At 41.4% G+C, this 21,070-nt stretch overlaps 1 protein-coding gene across 2 annotated transcripts in view; it reads left to right on the top strand.

The window, feature by feature from the left end:
- The first annotated feature begins 15,691 nt into the window (after positions 1-15,691).
- Positions 15,692-21,070, top strand: part of C4H11orf49 (chromosome 4 C11orf49 homolog) — a 150,499-nt gene continuing 145,120 nt past the window's right edge. Inside the window, exon 1 of one of the 2 annotated variants that reach the window (XM_039536700.1) lies at positions 15,692-15,930. In XM_039536700.1, coding sequence (XP_039392634.1) covers positions 15,803-15,930 — 128 coding nt within the window. In that variant the 5' untranslated portion in view covers positions 15,692-15,802. The remainder of the gene's footprint in view (positions 15,931-21,070) is intronic. The other variant, XM_039536699.1, reaches the window with a different exon arrangement.

Below are 21,070 nucleotides of genomic sequence, written 5' to 3'. Positions count from 1 at the left end.
GCTTTCTCCAACGCGAGCGCAGCCGAGGAAGTCCGCTGCAGGCTCAGGCTCCCAGCTCAGCCCGCCTAGGCCCTGCCCCCAGAGGCGGAGCCCTGCCGGGGAAGCCCCCGCCCCCGCTCTCCCCAACCAGAACCCCAGCGCTGAGGAAACTCCTTGAGTCCCCAGGCACCGACAAACCCAGGGCAGCCCCCATTACCCCAGGCTCCTTCCAGTCATCCCCCAGGAAATGGCACTGGGGCCGCCCCAGCCTCCCTCCAAGGCAGGCCCCGGTGCCTCCGTTACCCTCCTAGTGCGCCCCCATCTCTCCAGCATCCCTACCATCACCGTGTGTCCAACCAGAAGGGCAGCTCCACTGCTCCCACCAGGGCACTTCTCAGCTAGCCCTGGTCTCCGCACCAAAGTAGCAGGCCTTAGCCTCCAGCACTGCCCCATCACACCTCCCAAGGGGAGGTTTGCCCTAGCCTAGGGCATTTCCCTAGCCTGGGACAATCTCCATCCACCCTTTTCCCTACAGGGAAGCACCCAACTCTACCTGGCTAACCCCCATTCCTTAATCCTCATTCCCTCACCCTCCTGAAGTATCTCCAGTCCCTAAGAGCTCTCTGACTAGTTTATTCCCTTTAGTCCTCCAACAGTGCATCCCTCAGGACAATCCCCTCCTCCAGAGCACTGAGACATCTGCAATGCATGGTGCAGTCTGGCAGCCCATCCTACTAGATCTTCCACAGGGCATCTCTGGTTTCTGAGTGCATTACCATGTATATCTCCATCCCTCAGAGACCTATCTTAGTATCAGAGCTATATTCCAATTCGCTGAGATTTCTGCATAGTTTATAGTACTCTTGAACACTCTATCTGGACTATTTTGCAAAGTCCTGCACCTTCTCCCTGGAGCATCCCCCTTCTGCCCCTAGTGCATCTCACCAAGCTTTGTGCCATCTGTAAGGTGAATACTCCCCTCCAGCCCTTGCTCGTCCATCACTTTCCTGAACCCATTACTCAGTGCACGCTGCAATGTCCTTGTGGGAAATATCTGATACCATATTTCAATCTCCTTATTTTATTGTGAGTCTCATTAAATTCAGTGTTCTTCTTAAAGCCCCAGAATCTAGAGACAACTGATTAGGTGAAAATCTTAACTTTCATTACAAATAAATAAATATGTTTCTAGCCCTCACAGTTGTGGAGAAACACTTACAAATCTGATCCAAGTGCCCCCTAAAGACTCAGAAACCAGAAGGCAAATAAACTGTTTGGGGTTTTTTTTGTTTGGTTGGTTTGGCTTTTTTTGTAAACTCAATTTTTAAGCAAATCTCATTATTTTTTGAGCCTGACTCAGGCTTTTTTTAACTCTGGGTATTTACATTACAATAAACTTTAGTTGAAAAATCAATCTTAGTTGGCTTTATGACATTAATGTGAATGAATAACTGGTTAAGAGACCCTAAACAAAGGGTCTGAACTGCAGGCTGAGGTGAGAGTTGTATTAAATTGGCACCACTGGGCCAGAGGTAGAAATGGTCTTACTTAACATCTTCATTAATATTAATTCAGTGGGAGCTGCAGATGCTCAGCTCCTCTAAGGATCACGATCTAATGATCTGCCAGAGTGAGCAACCAACACACCAGTGAAATGTGCCAATTATGCTAAATTAGAAGGAATTGGGGAAAAAAAAGTGAGGAGAAAGAATGTTGTTAGAAATTTGGTGAGAAAAGAAAAAATAGACTCACTCTGGCCAAATTAAGCTAATGCATCTAGAAAGACTTAATTTAAAACGGAGTCTCAATGTCGAGAAGAAACCTGAGGTAAGCAGCAAGTCAGAAAGAAGTTTTAAATATGATGTGGCTGCTACATAGGCCAATGCAATTTTTGTCTATATATGTAAAAGCAACACATCCCTGAGCAAGTAGGGGACACATTCCCTCTATATGGGTCTAGTACAACTGGACCTGGAAAATTGAATTTAATTCTGATTACTTCCTCGCTAGAGATATATTAATGAACTGAAGGAAATTAAAAGAAGAGCAACAAAAATGATCAGGTAGCTGAAGGAAGTGATGCAGGAGGAGAAATGAAAAAGGCTAGATATGCCTACTGTGGCTAAGCAACATCTGAGGCAATGGGGGGACATGAAGAGCATGCAAATATTTGAAGAGTGTAAACTCCAAGGAGGGAGAGGTATCGTTTATGGTGAAACAAGGAGTAGAATTAGGAGTAATGGGATGAAGTTAAGAACATGTTGGTTGAATTTAGCCAGAAACCTACTCAGCTTCAGAATAAAATTAGACCCATTTCCCACAATAACAAAAATACTTCTACCTATTTGTGGAAAGAAGAACAGACCCAAAGTTTGTTTATGTCTAGACTCCCTGCAGGATCTATAGGGTAAGAGCCTCAGCTAGTAAATCAGCATAGCTCTGTTGAGTTCCATGATCAGGTCCACAGAAGTTTGTAGGATGCTCAGATGCACCAGTGCTGAGTATGGTAAAAGTACATCGATTAGACATAGAACTTCCTGATAGTGACATGCATCAGGCTGTATAATAGTTTCCGAAGGATTGAGACAGAAGCATTTTCCTGTGCATGAAACCAAATCCTTTTGAGAAATACTTTGTCATGACCTTTAATAAACAAATAAGCCTCATAACTTTTGTCCCCTCCACTCTCCTGGGAAATTTATTATTCCCTTGTATGTGGTTGCATTGTGTTTACAAAGTCATGCTATAAAAGGAAGAGGATACCTACTGAGCTACCAAAAATAATATGTTTAGACTAGGATTGTGGGAGTCAGATGAGCTGGGTTCTAGTCACTTTTTCTGTCACCTTTTCTGTGCATGACATTAGGCCTGTCCATACCTCAGGTTCCCCATTTGTACAATGGGGATAATTATCTTTACTATGCTTTGTAAATAATGTAGAGATTCTCTGGTGAAAACACTAGAGAAGTGCAAAATATGATCAAGAGGGTAAGCTCCTGTGCTTGGGAAGCAAGGACAGAGGCATAAGCAGGTAAGGCAACTAGCAGAGAAATGAGGGCACCCTGTAAAACACATTGTCGAATAAATAAGTATTCTACAGAGAAACCTTGATGAGCAGAAGGAAAGAAGAATTGGAGTATGTAAAAACGTGTTTTATGTTTTATCGGGCTATGTGCACAAACCTTCCCTGAGATGTTAATAAATATGTAATTTATATGTAACTAATCAGAAAGTCTATTAGGAAATCTTGCATTGTGACTGGTCAAGAGCAGTCCCTCAGTAGGTGGAGCATTGATTAACTGGGACTGTAGTCTATGAAGAAAGAAAAAAGTTGTTCCACACAGGGCAGTTGGGTCCAGAGAGTGCTATGGCTCTTGACCAGTCAAAATTCAAGATTTCCTGTATTACCTGTATTAACATTATTATTCATAATTACTACATTATTACAACATGAATCTCAGTTCCCTTGCCTGTGACATCTCTAGTGATCAAAAAAGATTGTAGCTTGAGTGGCCTAGGGTTTTGGAGTTGAAGAGCCAACCTTTGAGTTCCACATCTCCAGGAGTATATGAAATATACATATACCTGACTCTGGCATCTTCATGTGAATACTTTATACTATGGATTCACCTCTTCCCTTGGTTGCTTTCCCTGAAGTTTTCTAACCATTGATGTTTTTTATAAGATGTGATTATGGTTGTCGGTAAACTCTACTGCTTTCCTGTATACTGCTTTCAACCATCAATGCTATATTTTACACTGCAGATCTGCAAAACCAAACACATATTAAGAAAACCTAAACCTAATTTCCCCAATACTAATTTCCCCCAACTATTATTCACACCTTCTTGTAAACTGTCTGAAATGGGCCACTCTCATTACCACTTCAAAAGTTATTTTTCCTCCCTTGGTATCCTGCTGTTAATTGAATTGTTTCCTTAGACTGACCTTACACTTGGTAAGGCATTACTCACATCTGTTCATGTATTTATACCTGCTCCTGTATTTTCCACTCCATGTATCTGATTAAGTGGGTTCTAGACCACAAAAGCTTATGCCCAAATAAATTTGTTAGTGTCTAAGGTGCCACAAGGACTCCTCGTTGTTTTTTTTTAAGTTGTAAATGTAGCCTGAAGTCTAGCCTCAGGTACATCACAATTGTCTGCCTTGAGACTGGCAAAAAGGAAAGAGTAAATAAGGGAGATGTCCATCTAAGAGCTAGCAATGGCACTCTGAGAACTTAGTTTGAAGGATGGAAGTCCAGCTGCCCCTAACCTCCCAGACTTGTGCATTAAAATGTATGAGAATAAAGTTGGTCTCCTAACTCCAGTGTTGAGCACCTAGAAAAGTGGTTTGATTTTTCTAAGGAGTTGAGCACTACAAGTCTCTTTGATTTCAGGCTACTGATTTAGTTTGTAAACCTTGGTCACAGTGTTAGGCTGAGAGGCTAAGTGGAGGAATTCCATCACATTACATAGAGAGGAGGAGATTGCATTATCCTAAACAAGCATCTGAGGCAGGGTGCTCTTGTGCCTGATGAGATAAGGCTCCCCATTCCTGAAATACTGATTTGTATGAATTGGATCTCAGAGGGAAGCTGCTGCTCGGCAAATTCTCATGGAAAGGAAAGGGAAGTGAAAGGCACCAACATATAATTCTCTCAGCCCACAAACCTGCTCAGTAAGAGAGATAGGTCTCTTGTTAGCAAGAGCTCAGCTACTGTGGTGATGAGGGACATGTAAAAATGTAGACAGAAATATGTGGGTGTTTGCTTTCTTGGAAATGAATCAGTCCTTTTACTTTTTTGGCATGGTAGGCTAGGCAAGGGCTGCCAATATCTAAAAGACAGAACCCTTAGGTCTGTCTGATAGAGATATAGCATGTCAAGTTTCTGTCTCCCCATCAGATGGCTGACTCAGAGATTCCTCTTCATACCTCTCCCATTTCTCACCTTAGCTCTTGATAAAAGTGGTTGAGAGAAGATTGGAACCAACTAATTGCTTCTTGCCTGCCCTAAATTGGAGCTTCATGAAGTCACGGATGAGGGTAAGTTACACAATTGCACACACCCTCTATGTCTCCACACGTGTCTGAGATCAGCCACGCTCCCCATGCATCTAACCTCCCTCCCAGCCATATATACCTGCATCCAATATGTTCACACAGGTCGCTGCAGAGTTGGAACTTCATTACACACAAACATTAGATCACTGGGTTATTTTTTTAATAGTAAAAGGTCTGATTGTTATTATTTAAAATATTATACTTGAGTTTAGTGGTCATGCAAGGCACCATCTAGGTAGTCCTAGAGATGGAATCATCTTCTTATTCACAGAAAAGGCAGTACCAGTAGTGCATATTTTCTTACATCTACCTCCTGCCAGTGTGCCTAAACCCTGAGAGAGAGGGCCCACCTCTAATGGGGAAAGAAAAAATACAATCTCCATGTCTCATTCAGTTATTTGTCTCTCTGCAACAGGAGGGCTAAAATGTTGATTGTAATGGTAAGATTTTGGGATTGGGGGCTACCAGTCCAGTGGGAATCTTTTCTCCTGTCCCCATCATTTAATACAGGCCACTGAAAACAGGTAAGATTTGGTTACTACCAACATGGGATAACTTTGAACTGGTGACCTGGGGTGCAAGACTAAACATTGTATTGCCAATAAAACTCTCTCTATTCTGTGTTTCTAGCATTTTCTCTGTGGCTGTGAAGTTTGCCTGGCCTCTGCATCAGCCACACAAATCTTTTCATTTAAAACTCAAAGTTGGAGAGGCAGCAACCATTATAGTTAAGGATACAAACGGTTTCCATTATAAATCCCTATTTTAGGCACTCATCAACTTGCAAAATATTTACATTTTGTGTTGAAATTTTCAAGATTTGGTCTCTGTCCAAGGGTGAATTTTCTGGATTGTTTAACCAAAAATAGTTGATTTGCTTTTGATAATGAGGAGAGTGAAAAAATCATTCTTCCCATTATATTTTTGTACAACCTGTTTGTGAAATGGCTGGAGGGGAAAGCTGCATATTTAAAATGTATATTAAAATTCTGACAATCTGAGGCAGTGTATGTGTGTGTGTGCTGCGTTGTTTATTTAGAAAACAGACTCCAACCTGAAGCTGCAGAACTAGAATTAATTTGCAAACTGGATACCATCAGATTAGGCCTGAATAAAGACTGGGAGTGGTTGGGTCATTACAAAACCTAAACTTAATTTTCCCAATACTAATTTCTCCCTACTGTTACTCACACCTTCTTGTCAACTGTCTGTAATGGGCCACTCTCTTACCACTTCAAAAGTTATTTTTCCTCCCTTGGTATCCTGCTGTTAATTGACTTATCTTGTTAGACTGACCTAACACTTGGTAAAGCAACCGCCATCCTTTCATGTATTTATACCTGCTTCTGTATTTTCCACTGCATGCATCTGATGAAGTGGGTTCTAGCCCATGAAAGCTTATGCCCAAATAAATTTGTTAGTCTCTAAGGTGCCACAAGGACTCCTAATTTTTTTAAAGGATCTGTTGGACTCTCGAGTGAGTCACCCCACTTCCTTTAGTCAGTTTGGGACTACGATGAGGTAATGCTCACCTGCCTCTGAAGGGGGGGGGCAAAGACAAGAGGGAAGAAAGGACATGATAAATGGGAGAGGTGTTTGCCATGCTCTTCCTCTCTTTTCCACCTCCATCTACAGACATCACCACCAAGTGACTGAGCACAGATCAAAGGGAAGAGCCTGGCTGAAGGGCAACCAGCTAGCCTGTGGTGAGAAGCATCTAACTTTGTAAGGGCACTGAAAGTGTTAAGATCATCTGAGAATGCATTTTGCTTTTATTTCAGTTGACCAAATCTGACCTGTGCTTTGACTTATAATCACTTTAAATCTATCTTTGTAGTTAATAAATTTGTTTGTTTATTCTACCTGAAGCAGTGCGTTTGGTTTGAAGCATGTCAGAGACTCCCCTTGGGATAATCAGCCTGGTACATACCAATTTCTTTGTTACATTGACAAATTCATATAAGCTTGCAGAGTCCAGTGGGCATAACTGGACACTGCAAGATGGAGGTTCCTAGGGTTGTGTCTGGGACTGGAGATATTGGCTAGTGTAATTCAGTTGCACAAGCCAAGGAGCAGCTTACATGCCAGAGGCTGTGCGTGAACAGCCCAGGATGGGGGGTTCTCACAGCAGAGCACGGTAAGGCTAGGGTTGCCTAGTCCCAGAGTCAAGGGTTGGCGTGACCTAACAGATCACCGGTCCAGATAACAAAAAGGGGAACATCACACATGTACATCTCAGTTTCTCTTTTCTAAGCTCCCCAACTACTACAAAACTTTCTGGCTCCCACTTTCTCTCCATATAGCACTACAAATATTGTTACTCTTGAAAATGTCTCAGGTGCTGTATAACCAGCAGGAGAGACAATGAACATTCCTTACGTTGTCCCCTTTACATTATTCAATATTCTCCATTTTGTATACAGAAAACAGGCTTCTTTTCCATGACAGGCTGCATAATCCATCAGAATTATTATCTGATTACAGCCCAAGAGGCTGCATCTCTCTCATACACAGTCACAGTCAACCTCTATATCTCTTTTGTGTGCACAGGCACACACATACACAGTGGATACACAGTCCTGGCTGCTGAGGGTTACAGGGAATATTCAGCAGTCAAGAATGAAGAATGAAAAGCACAGGCCTTCTTGGGTTACCCCCCAGGATGAGCTAAGCCTTGGCCGTCAGAAATGTTTCCCATGCCAGAATTTCCAAGCAATATTTATTTTTACCAGGCGTTTTAGACTTTTTTGTTTGGCATGAGAGATCCTGTAAACTCTGCCAGAAATGGCTGTTTTTCTTCTCTGCATCATTAGCAGGGCAGCATTCCAGCAGAGAAGGGTTACTCACTTGGTACTTAAGTACTTTTAAAGATGTTGCCTTTTCCTTTCTGAAGAGATAATGTGAGCAGAAACTATTGAGAGTTTCCTCCAATTGACCATCACAGAAAAAAAGCCAATTTTCCTTGATGAGGCTTGAACTCAAGGATGGCCAATGTTTGGGCTCTATTCTTAATGTAGGTTAGAGATCTATAATGCAACTTGCAGCCACCCTCAACTTTGATATGAAGATGCAGCTTGCACAAGCTACACTCCCCAGCATACAATGCTTCCTCTTGACCTAAACAGATCACACAGATTTTAAAAGCTATATCTATGATCTGGGGTAAGGAAAAATGATTCCGGAATTTTTTTTTAGCAATTTATATTTTGAATGTAAGAACATAAGAGTGGCCCTACTGGGTCAGACCAAAGGTCCATCTAGCCCAGTATCCTGTCTTTCAACAGTGGCCAGTGCCAGGTGCCCCTGAGGGAATGACCAGAACAGGTAATCATCAACTGATCCATCCCGTCGCTCATTCCCAGCTTCTGGCAAACAGAGGCTAGGGACAGCATTCTTGCCCATCCTGGCGAATAGCCATTGATGGACCTATCCTCCATGAATTTATCTAGTTCTTTTTTGAATCCTGTTATGGTCTTGGCCTTCACAACATCCTCTGGCAAGGAGTTCCACAGGTTGACTGTGCGTTCTGTGAAGAAATATTTATTTTTATTAGTTTTAAACCTGCTGTCTATTAATGTCAATTGGTGACCCCTAGTTCTTGTGTTATGATCTGGGAACAATATTAAACCTAAGGCATTATGAATGTAGGGTTCCAGCAATCTATAGAGTTCCAAATTAGAACAACTATGTTCATGGGCACATCAGATCTCCAGTTAGGTTCCTTCTATTCACCAGCCCAAGGGGACAAAATAAAACTCGTACCAACCCATAAAGAATCCAGGCGAGTAAGTAAAAATGGAAAATTTTGAAGGTATTGCAGATTTCTATTTGCTTCTGCTATATTAGTAGTGAAATAGGCACTTGACACAAGAGTTCTAGGTGCAATTGCAAGTGTTAAATTTGAAGCACTTTATGGTATGAATCTTGGCTGCTTCAGAGATGTGTATCTTTCATAGTGACCTCTTCCATTAGTTGAGAATCCTTAAAATGCTTGTGCTAATAGCCTCCAGATTATAACTTCTGGCAGGATGTTGGCTGTGAAAGACCTTTGACTCTGACCATTACTCCCCTGAAGATTGTTGATGTCCAGAGCACAATGCAAGGCCTTTCTGTTTGCCCAGCCTTTTCCCTGAGAAAGTGAGTTCAGGTGGATGAGGTTTCTTTTGAAGGGATATTAAAGGAGTAGCATCAAACAACTAGCATAGGAGTGACTAAGCTAAGGGTTGTGTCCAGTGTGATCTAGATGTTTCCTGCAGCTTGAGCAGGCTCAGAGTGAGTTGAGTGCAGTAGTTAATAAAAAGTACCAATCTTTCTCTGCAACCGACCTGTCTCCTGAGAGCTCATTATTACTACAGGGTAGGGATTTTCATAAAGTCATTTCACTGGATTTTTGGCTGAATCCTTTAACTGACATGAAGTCAATTTGCTCATCTTTTTATTATTTAATAAGTGTGCTTAGGGAATTTGGTAAGCATATTTATAATTTCAATAATTAAACCAGTAATTCCACAAGGGTTTCTAGGCCATTTTCACAATGCCTCTCATAAATTAATCACCCTGCCTCAGCTAGTACGCATTCCTACAGTGCACAGAACAATGGGACCCTGATTTCAGTTGAACCTTTTAGGTATCATTTGACCATTAAACCAAAAGGGATTATTGCTAAGTAATGACCTATTGTTAAGCAAATCAAAACCCTAGGAAGCTTTAAGAATAATTTGTAATAATGGTATAAAGTTGTTTAACCTTTATTAAGCAACAAAACTCTTAATGTTTAGTATAATATCGTTGATCAGAATAAGTGTTGTTAACCACAAATGCACTAACCACATTTGTATAGAAAGTCTGGATATTATTTTAAATATGAGCTTGGAAATCTGCAACATGTAACAGACAAAAAGGGATATGCATAACTGTCTTGTATGTTTTAAAAAAAGGAAGTTATAGGCTGTCAACAATCTATAAATAACTGTAAGTTTGAGTTATTGGTTGAACTAGACAGGATTGGGATCAGACTATCATCAGCTGTAAGTTTTGGTTCCATAAGGACTGAGTATTGTATATCTGTTCTTATTATTCACTATTCTCAAAGAATAAAGGGAACTTTATTGATAAAGGCAATCAAGCTTGACAACTCCTGTTGCACTATTTTATTACCACCTAACACTGGACCACTAATAATTAAATGTAATCTATCTATCTATAAACACATTGTAATACAAATAATAAATAATAGTTTGTAAAGCCACACTTCTCTGCTGATTCCTATCCCTCCTCAAGATTTATCTTTACTGCCAAGGCTAAAAGAATAACCAACTAATTAAGTTAGTTGATTTTTAAAAATAGATTGTGTTTTACCCCTCTTACCCACCCTTTGTCTGTTTGCCTTTTTAGACTGGAAGCTGTCTGGGGCAGAGACTGTTTTCTTGTGTGTGTGAACAGTATCTATTACCTTACCTATCCTACCAGAATACTGTTGAGCTCCATGGTGTTAATGGCTGCCTCAGTCACAGACCTAGTTAAAGCTGATGGGTGTACTAAGTACCTTTCTATTAGGGTAAAGAGGAGGAGCAATTACATGCCCCTTTGCATAGTGATAGCTGAAACAATACAATTCATTGCCCAAGATACTGGCCAGCATGGCAAGGTTTGAGCAGAAGCTAAGCTATCTAGGCTGATGGGTTTCTGTACCACTTTGGCCTGTCACCTTGTTAAATCTCACATGCTAATTAGAGCTGGGTCAATATTTGGATGGGCAACCACCAACAAAAACTAAGTGGTGCAGGAGGTGAGGCCATAGCTATGCTCATCGGAGTGGGAGCTTACAAGTCACATTAGAGGCAAGAGACTTGTTCCCGAAGTTTCTTGTGAACCTAGTGTACAGTAATTTAATAGAAGTAGAGCCAAAGCAGGATTGGAGACTGCCTACAGTGTATTCTCTGGTTCTTTGTACAACTTAGTTGTAAATGTTTTAAGCAAGGGGGTTTCTATCGCTCTTCTTGCTTCAAGACTATTCCACAGACCTTGGAGTTCACTTACATTTCTCCCTCCAGCATAGTTAGGGTTTATGTAGTTATTGTAGAAATAATTGCCAAAGTCCTAGGCAATTAGAATGTTTTAATCTTAGAGGAAGATGTGGGAGCCAGATGAAACATTTTCAATGATGGAGCCTGTTTAAAACAAGACATTTCCCTTGGAAATTTTGCTTGATATCTGTTTCTATTTATTATTTTTTATAAGACAGCCTATTTTTCTGAATGAGTAGCTCCTGTTTAGGAGAACTTTAATGAGGGGAAAGAGGTTTCTCTTTGGCTTTGATAACACCAAGCAAAAGGCCAAAGAGAGAAACAGTAAGAAGAAAACAAAGCTGTGCACCCAAAATATGTTTGAATGAATGAAAGCAAAGGAGTCTGATCTAAGTCTGATAATTAATTTGCTGAGAAACATTTATAATACTGACATAAAATTGAGGATACATATTCTAAGATATCAAGGAAATTATCTAAAACATTTATAACTCTAGGTACTTGGATAATGACTTTAGCTAAGAAGTTTACTATACCACTGACAATTTTTCTTTAAGTAATTAAGAGCTTGGGAGGTATCTGCAGATTGGAGAAGAGTAAATTAGGTACTGGTTTTCACAAAAGGGAAGAAGAGTGATCCTGAGAGTTACAATATTGTAAATCTAACTTCTATCCCTTGTAAAATAGATGAACATATGGGATGGAGAAATTCACTGACCAGCTAATGGAACCACAAGCAATAAACAGCATAGGGCATTTATAAAAAGCAAATGTTGCTTAACAGACTTGATTGCCTTTTCTAATAGAATTAAAACATGAGTGGATGAATAGAAAACCGTAGATGCGATATTAAATACATTTGGATTTTAATGAAGTATTTGATACTGCATCTCATAAACCTTACTCTCAAAATTAATTCAAATGGTTTTAGCTATGAATATTGTAATTGGGATTATGGTCCATTTGACTGATGAATCACAAACAAAAGCTAATGATAAACAACAATATATTGAGTTGAAGTCTATAGGGGGATATTGCAGGAATCTCTGTTAAGTCTGAGCTGCTTTCATGTTTGTCTAAAAGATGATTAAATGGGCATGCAGGGGAGACAACAATCTACAAATACACCTCTACCTCGATATAACGCTGTCCTCGAAAGACAAAAAATCTTACCGAGTTATAGGTGAAACCACGTTATATCGAACTTGATTTGATCTGCCGGAGCACATAGCCCCGCCCCCCCGGAGCGCTGCTTTATCGCGTTATATCCGAATTTGTGTTATATCGAGTGGGGAGGTGTACCTAAAGGGTACAGAAATCGAGAAGAGAGGAATTATTGGGGTAGAATGCAGAGAGAGAGGAATTATTGGGGTAGGATGCAGGGAGAAATTAAGAAAGAAATAACATAGGATGAACATCAGAAAAGGTTCCCTGGGAGATGTCAGAGGCTAATGTGTGATGTAAAAGTCTCCCAAATGAAGGGATGGAATCCTACCACAGTGGACGATTCAAACTAGTCTGAACAAAACACTAAAAAATATAGTCATAAACAATCCTACTGTGATTTTTTGGGGATCTCCCACCCCAGTGAAGGGTTCTCTCACTGCCTGCTTTATAACTTTGGGTGCCTTAATGCTATGTTGATATGGCTCAGAACCTTGACACCTCTAGCCAGCCTACAGCTGGCTTCCACCAGCCTCATTACTCCTTGCAGGGTGACCTCAACATCCCTTCCAGTCCCAACTTGCCCCAAATCTGTCTACTCTGAGTTCTTTACTACCAGGAACCTGGACTTTTCCCCTCTAGATCGTCATCACTGAAGTTTTCACAAGTTTTCAGTTCACTTTGCAACATGCAGTTTGTACAACGGAGATCTGTTTGGGGGTAAAAATAACCAAAGGGTTTATTGAATAGAAAAACCACACATTCAAAGGTGAAATAGCAAGGAAAATGGACACAGAGAAAATAAACAAAGACACAACTTCAGGCTCTACACCTCCGTATTAGACAAATTGCCTTTTCTAATGCCAGTTACTATTGCCTCTGAACAGTTTCCCAGTGTGCCTGCTAGCCCTAAAATGGGATCCAGTGTTCACTGCCTTTGAGACTGTCCTTCAGTTTGGGACATAAAATCTCAGCCAATTGCCTGCTTTTAAAAGGATTTTTGCCCTTTTTTCCTCTTTCTCCTGGCAGGATGACTCATGGTTATTCAGAGTGGGGGAAACTTCCCCCTTTCTTAGTTTTCCAAGACTGGGGTTTTCTTTTCAGTTTCAATGTCTTTCCATTAACTGTAAAGGTCCATAATTTGTCTTTTCCTGCATTGTAAAATGCTAGATTCTTGGAGCTAGTCTTGTCGGTTTAGGAAGGCAGCCCCTACCCACCTGGCTGACCACCTCCCTGGTGTGAGGTGGAGCTGAATGTTGCAGAACAAATTGAGCACAGCTTTATATCTACACAAATACATAAATTCACAACCACACTCTGTATACATATCTCATAATAACCATTACTTGACATATCTGTATACACAATAACGTCATATATAACCAATTGATTCAACTGCTTATTCATTGACGGTTCAGACCTCTATTCTCCCTTTGGTGTGTATGGACCCTGATGTGACACCTACCCTGCCTGGGAGATGGACTGTTTGACCCAATAGGTCTTTAATGTTTGTGACTCTGTAAATAGAAACCAAGCTACAACTCCCAGAATCCTCTTATAATTGAAGTTCTCTGCATGGGACTAGCTTCAGTGTAGCAAAGTTATTAATGAACAGAAATTATTATAACTCCTAATTCCTTAAATACAGTGACAGCAAAGGAAAACAAGAATTGAAGGTGAAGTGTCTAGAAAAAATAGTACTGAAGCACAAGAGATTCCTCTTTATAAGGTTGATGATTCTCTAGAATGGTTTAAGTCTCCTGCTACTCGACTGGAGTCCATTACAAATTCCTTCAATATACCGGTAACTGTGACAAGTGACAGTCCCAACAGTTGCTTAATATAGAGGGATCTTTGTGTTTATTTATTGACCTTTGTTTCAATTTGAGCCCATCAGAGTTCTCCAAGCTCAGTATAAAGTTAAATTCACATAATAAAGAAACCGGTCCCAAAGACATTGCAATCCCAAACTAGCTTCAAACATCCACAGCCCTAAAAATAAGCTCTATCTCAGTAACTCTGCCCCCTGATCAGATAAGCCTGGGAGAACAGGTGAGTCCTACAGCTGGTCCTATGGGTCACCCGAGCCAGGCTCCAGCAGGACAAGGGGCAAGTGACTTAAGGAAAACTCTGCAAATGGCTCCAGAAATGACATCTTGTTTTTATTTAGTTTTCTTTTGAGTCATTAACAGTCAGGCGCCACTCATGCTGTAACATATCATTATTACAACCGCAAATGTTCTTAGTGTCCAAAAGGAAGATTTATTCCCTTAGCTAGTTAAAAAAAGAAAAAAAATCCAATCCACAGAGACCAAGAAGTAACAGAAGAATCCCAGAGAATTAGAGAAATATTAGAACATAACATTTGAACTGGACTTAAAAGGCCTCTCATAAATGAGGGCTCCAGATGTTGACAGAAGAGCTTGTGGTTTACAGAGAATAACCAAGGATCAGTGTACAACTCATAGAAATTTCCTCCTGGCTGAGTTTATTGGCAGCTGACGGAAGGCAAGTCTTTCAGATTTGGCTTTTCAGTGGCAGCTAAATTGACTTGCTCTAGTAGCAGATCATTTTAGCTACTCTTGACAGTAGAAATCTTTGCCAGTTTTAAGAACATAGGAACTGCTAAATCGGCTCAGACTAGGGGTTCATTTCACCCACTATCCCATCTCCAATTGTGGCCAGTAGCAGATGGTTCAGATTCAAGAAACCCCAAAGTGGGCAGTTATGGAATAATTTACTCATAAGGAAAAATTATATTCCAAACCCCCATCAGCTAGATAACTGGCCTGTGTCTTGACACATAAGAGTTTGCATTCCTTCCAAATTTCTGGCTTTTTTGGTTTTATTTTAATTTATACTAATGCAACTCTGTATGTTCTCATTATCCAAAATATCGGATCCTTTTTCAAACTGGGCTGAGCTCCTGGCCTCAAGGCTCTCCTGTGGCAGTGAGTTCCACAAGCTAACTGGTACTGTATACAAAAGTGTTGTTAGTTTCAAATGTGCTGCCTTTCAACCTCAGAGACTGTCTCCTTGTCCTTGTATGATGAAAGGGTGACTAAGAGTTGCTGCTCTGCTCTCGCTACACCGGGCACGATGATACGGACCCCCTCACCATGCCCCGTTATTCGCCTCCCCGCTCCCGCCTGCAGTGCCATTTTATTCAATCACAGCCTCCTTCCGCCCCTCATCGCCCAGCTCGGGCCCTGGCTGCTGCCGCCGCCGCTGCCCCGGGGGTGGCCAGAGCTGCGCGCACCGTACAATCGTTCAGGACTGTCCCCGCCTTACAGCGCCTCCCGCACTGGGCCCGCGCGCGCGACTCTCCCGTCAGAGCTTTCAGCGGGGCACATCTCGTGCCTGTCAATCAACGCGGCCCGCCCTTCGCTCCTCCAGCCCCTTTGTGGCTGCGTGCCCCGGCCTAGCGGGGCTGCTGGGATTGGCAGAGGGCGCGGGGCGGGGCAAGGAGAGGTCCCCGGAGGGGGCGATTGCCTGGTGTGACGCTGATGCGTTTCCCTCCCCCCGGAACCTGAGTTGTGCGGGTCTGTTTCCAGACGGAGTTTCAAATCATGACCCCTTCCCCACCCCGCGACGGCGGCTGGCGTCCTGGAGACGGACGGAGGCCGGGAAGGAGCATCGCGCGCTGGGGAGATGCTGAGCTCCGAACGCCTTTCCCTGCCGGGGCCCGAGTACCTGGGTAAGGGCAGCGGAGGAGGGAGGCTGGGCAGTGTGGGGGCGGGGCTCTGAGCCCGCTGCGGAGCCTGTGCGAGGGGCAGTGAGCGCGGCTGCTCCTACAGCCTCTGCCCCATGTGTCACGGGAGCTGGCGGGGAACTGGCCTCCCGGGCACAGGCCCCACGGGAACCCCACTGTCGGTGCCTCTGGGCAGGGCTCCCTTTGCCCCTGCGATGGTCTCTAGCCGGGCCTGACTCAGCCTTGTCTTCAGCGCTCGGTTCCCGGGGGCGGTGGCGCTGGGTGTCAGGAGTGGGCAGGGCGCTGCCGAGGGAGTCTTTGTTCTGGGGTTTTGTTTTGTGGCTTCCTAGTTGGAGGGGCTGAGTTAAGGCGACCTCAGCTGTCTGTCACTTTATGTTTGGGAAAGTAACCTAACTTCCAGCCTTTCTAGCCTGGAAAGTGAATAAGGAAGTGTTATTTACACCTTCTCATAACACAAGACCTAGGAGTCACCAAATGAAATTAATAAGCGGCAGGTTTAGAACAAACAAAAGGAAGTATTGCTTAATACAACACACAGTCTATCTGTGGAACTCCTTGCCAGAGGATGTTGTGAAGGCCAAGACTATAACAGGATTCAAAAAAGAACTAGTTAAATTCATGGAGGATAGGTCCATCAATGGCTATTAGCAAGGTTGGGCAGGTGACGATTCTGTTTTTCTAGAAGCTGAGAATGGGTGACAGGGATGGATCACATGATGATTACCTGTTCTGGTCATTCCCTCTGGGGCACCTGGGATTGACCACTGTCGGAAGACAGGATACTGGATTAGATGGACCTTTGGTCTAACCCAGTATGGCTGTTCTTACGTTCTGTTTGTGTTTTGGTATGTATAAATGATGCTACTATTATGAATAATCCCCCAAGGTTTGTTTGATAGTCACAACTTTCTCTCCAGTTAACCATGTTTTTTTTTTTGATACCAGTGTCCTGTTGTTGTTGTTTTTTAAATATGTAAGAAATGACCAGTGAAAGGAGACTGTGGTGTTTGCAAGCTGAGTGGAGATGTAACTGGTATTTTTTTAAAGGTCCATCTTGTCCTCCAAGGCTAGAGTCCCTGACTTGCTCCCTTGTGCTTGCTGCCTCCGTCTTGGGAAGAGAGCTCCACTGGTGTGGGAATGGGGGGGCATTTGAAGCATATAGGTTTTTTTTGTTTGTTTGTTTTTTTTAATGGAAGTGGACTCTAGATAACTAGATGGGCGCTCTGTCTCCACTTCTTGAGTGTTCTTTGAAACCAGGGGTGCTCAAGGATCAAATATTTTTTATCCCTGTACTATATTCACTTTTTGGGTGACAAGATTGAGTAACAGATGGTTTTATTGCTGGGAAAGAAAAACAACCAATTTCTATTGATCTGTCAGGGAAGAGTCAAGAAACACCATGTTGTGGTTCTGGGCATTTCTTGTTTATTTTTAAAAGTATGTACATTTCTTTGCCCTTGGGTTACTGGCAGGATGCCGCTGCAAGCCACAGTTAAGGAAAGTGTGGTCTCCCCTTCTCTAAATTCAGTTATTTATTTTGTAGGGTAAGTAACAAATGGTTTTTACTGCTTTCATACTATGACAAGGTGGAACATAAAATCCACGCAGCCTATTGTATTTCTTTATCTACTCTGCATACAGATTCCCTTCCTTTGCTCATTGTTGATTCAGGTGTCTCCACATTGAAGTGGGAGCTGCAGGAGTTGGCAGACATGGCTTGAAAGAAACCTTCATCCACCACTGAAACATTCTTCTGTGATTCTCCCTTTGTCAAATATAACAGCTTACAAATCTCCTGCAGCAAGGCTCTAAGGAACTGCTTTTTCTCTTTCCCCAGCTGTGGGTGTTGGTCCTCTCTGGACTGAGCCTAGTATGGTCTGTGGTACTGCTTAATGTTTCATTGGACTAAAGAGCAAAGGGTTCTGGCATCAGTGTGTTGAATGGAACTAACTTTGGTAAAAATAAAGTTAATGTATGACTTCACTTAATGATTAGAGGGAAGCTAGGGTGAGAAGGACAAAAGGAGGTTGGAAAATGTTGCCTAATGTTTGAATCCCTTACGACTTTTACATTCAAAACTCCTTGGCTTGCTGCCCTCAGATGGTTAGGTCTGTTCTGAAGTCAGGATAACTTGTGTATAAGTAGCTAGTGTGCTTGTTTGTCCGGAGTACAGAGGCTTCTTTTATACAAAAGGACAAGAATCAGAGTGATTTTGTTTTGACCACTGGACCCATCATCATATTCCCAGTCCTGGCAAGTCACAAGGTATTGGTCCTTAACATCACAATCTTGCATTAAAAAAAAAAAAATCAGTTCTGACATAATTTTAGCAGTCTGTGTCCCACTCCTAACCACCAGTGTGCCAAACATTCGCAAAGTATGGATTGGATTCTATCCCTAGCAGTTCTCAAGGTAGCAACTGCTAAAATTGTGTTGGAACTGAACTGAGAGGAAAGTAGGATGGTAATTTTTAGGACTTAAAATCATATCATGCTGTCTTGTGAATACCCAAGGCTAGGTAAGAGCATAAAAATTGCCTTATTTGATTGGAGAATCTTGGTCCATCTAGTACAGTATCATGTTTGCAACAGTGGACAGTACCAGATGCTTTTGAGGAAGATACAAGAAACTCTGTGTAGGCAGATGTGCCATCATCTACATCCCTCTCCCCCTGGATGAATCTCTTTTTAACTCCTAATAGTAAGAGATGGACTTAATTCCTGAAATATGAAGTTTTATAGCCCTTCCAAAACTTGTTTTTAGTATTTTCTTTCATAACTCCATGTTCTTGTTACCCATATAATTATCTAGTCCTTCATTGAATCCTGCCAGTTTCTTGGCCTCAACAATTTTTTGTGGCTGTGAGTTTCGAAACTGATAAAGGAAATACTTTTTCACACAACATATAATTAGACTTTGAATGTGCCACCTTTTAGTTTGACCGTCCCTTTGCTTTTTGTATTATGCAAGAGGATGAATAGAAGTTCCTGATGTATGTTCTAAACACTATTCGTTAGTTTTGTATGCTTTACCTTGTCCTTTCTTATTTGTTTTCTCTCTAAAGTGAATAGTTCCAGTCTTTTCAATCTTTTTTCATATGAAATGTTTTCCATGTCCCTAATCGTTCTCGTTGTTAGTCTCTGAACTCCCTCTAAAATGGCAGTAGTGTTTTTGAGCTAGGCTGACCAATACTGAAAACAGTATTCCCGATGAGGCTGCTCCGTTAATTTTATATAAAAATATTATATTTTCCATAGTAAACACTAAACCATTCCTTTTGTACCCTAAAATTTTTTTGTGTTTTTTGACCACAGCTATGCACTGAGCAGAAATCTTTGTCTACAGCAATGCACGGGTCTTTTCCCTGAGTAATTATAGTTAATTTAGAAACCTGTAAGGTGAACGAGTAGCTCTAGTTTTTCTCTCCAATGTATATTACTTGGTATTTATCAACATTTAATTTCTTCTGCCTTTGTATTACCCGTTTACTTTGCTTGGTTATGTCCTTTTGAAGTTCCTCACAGTCCTCTTTGCAGTTGATTAACCTAAATAATTTTGTCTTCTCCAGATTTTGCCAGCTTACTCCCTTTTCTGGATTTTTAATATCTATAAATAATAGATTAATAGAGTTTAAAGACAAAAGGGACCATTAGATCCTCTAATCTGACCTCCTTTATATCACATGCTATTACAGACCCAACTGGGAGAAATGTAATGGGCCCAGTAATTTGTGTTTGGCTAAAGCACATCTTCCAGAAGGCATCCCATCTTGATTAGAAGACATCAAGAGTTGGAGAATCTACCACTTCCATTGGTAGTTTGTTTCAATGGTTACAAATATATGCCTAACTTCTAAGTTAATTTTTTTCTAGCTTCAGAGTTCAGTCACTGGTTCTTGTTGTGTTTTTCTCCACTAAATTAGTTCTTTAGTACTGGATATTTTCTTCCTTTGAAGGCGTTTATACACTGTAATCAAGTCACCTCTCAGTCTTCTTTCTGATTGACCTCTTTAAGTCTCTCACTGTAAGGCATCTTTTGTATCCCTCAGATAATTTTTGTGGCTCTTCTGCACCATCTCCAATACTTGAACATCCTTTTTAAGATGTTGACACCAGAACTGTATGCGGTATTCCAGTTATGGTCTCACAGATGCTGTATAAAGGGGTAAAATCACTCCCTACTTGGCACTCTCCTGTTTATACAGCCAAAGATCTCTTTAGCCCTTTATACCATAGCATTGCACAGGGCGGGCATTGAGTTTCTTGTCCGCTATGACCCCTAAATCCTTTTCACATCAATGCTTTCCAGATACAGCCCCCCATTCTGTAGATATGACCTGCATACCTTAGTCCTAGATGTCTATCTTTGCCTTTGACTGTATTAAAACACATTTTGTTTGAATGGGCCCAGTTTTCTGTCTTCTTCATTATTTATCACTCTGCCAGCCAGCCTTTATGTCATCTGCAAATTTTATCAGCAGTGATTTTAAATTTACTTGCAGATTGTTGATGAAAATGTTGAGTAGCACTGGACCTAGTACCAATCCTTGCAGAATCCCATTAGAAGCACTTCCATTCTATGATGATTCTCCATTCTTTTGAGATCTGTCTGCTATCCAGTTCTTAACCCATTTAATATGTGCTCTATTCACATTGTGTAGTTGTAATTATTTAATCAGAAAGGTATGTGTTACTAAGTCAAATGCCCTACAAAAGTCTAAATAATACTTCTGCACAGTTACTTTTATCAACCAAATTTGTAATCTCCTCAAATAAGAAGTCTTGTTTGAAAAGATCTGTTTTGCTTAACATCATTTTGACTTACATTAATTATATTTCTAACCTTTAATTCTTTATCAATTGAATCCAATATCAGCTTTTCCATTATTTTGCATGGGTTTGATGTCAGGGTAAAATATTTATAGTTGACCCAGGCCTTATGTTACTGAATTTGTCCAAACATATTAGCACTTGTATTTAGCTCTGTTAACCTAATTTATAAGGTAGTGTGCCCCCACCCAAAAAAGTCTTTAATTCCTCGGTTTAACTATACATTATTGGCACTCGAGGACCAAATATGGCTGGCCCAGGACTTCGGTTCAATATAGCTTTCAGTACTTAGTTAT

Source organism: Mauremys reevesii, linkage group 4 (genome assembly GCF_016161935.1).
Source record: "Mauremys reevesii isolate NIE-2019 linkage group 4, ASM1616193v1, whole genome shotgun sequence".
In the NCBI taxonomy this organism is placed as follows: domain Eukaryota; kingdom Metazoa; phylum Chordata; order Testudines; family Geoemydidae; genus Mauremys; species Mauremys reevesii.
This window is presented reverse-complemented; position numbering and strand designations above follow the sequence as displayed.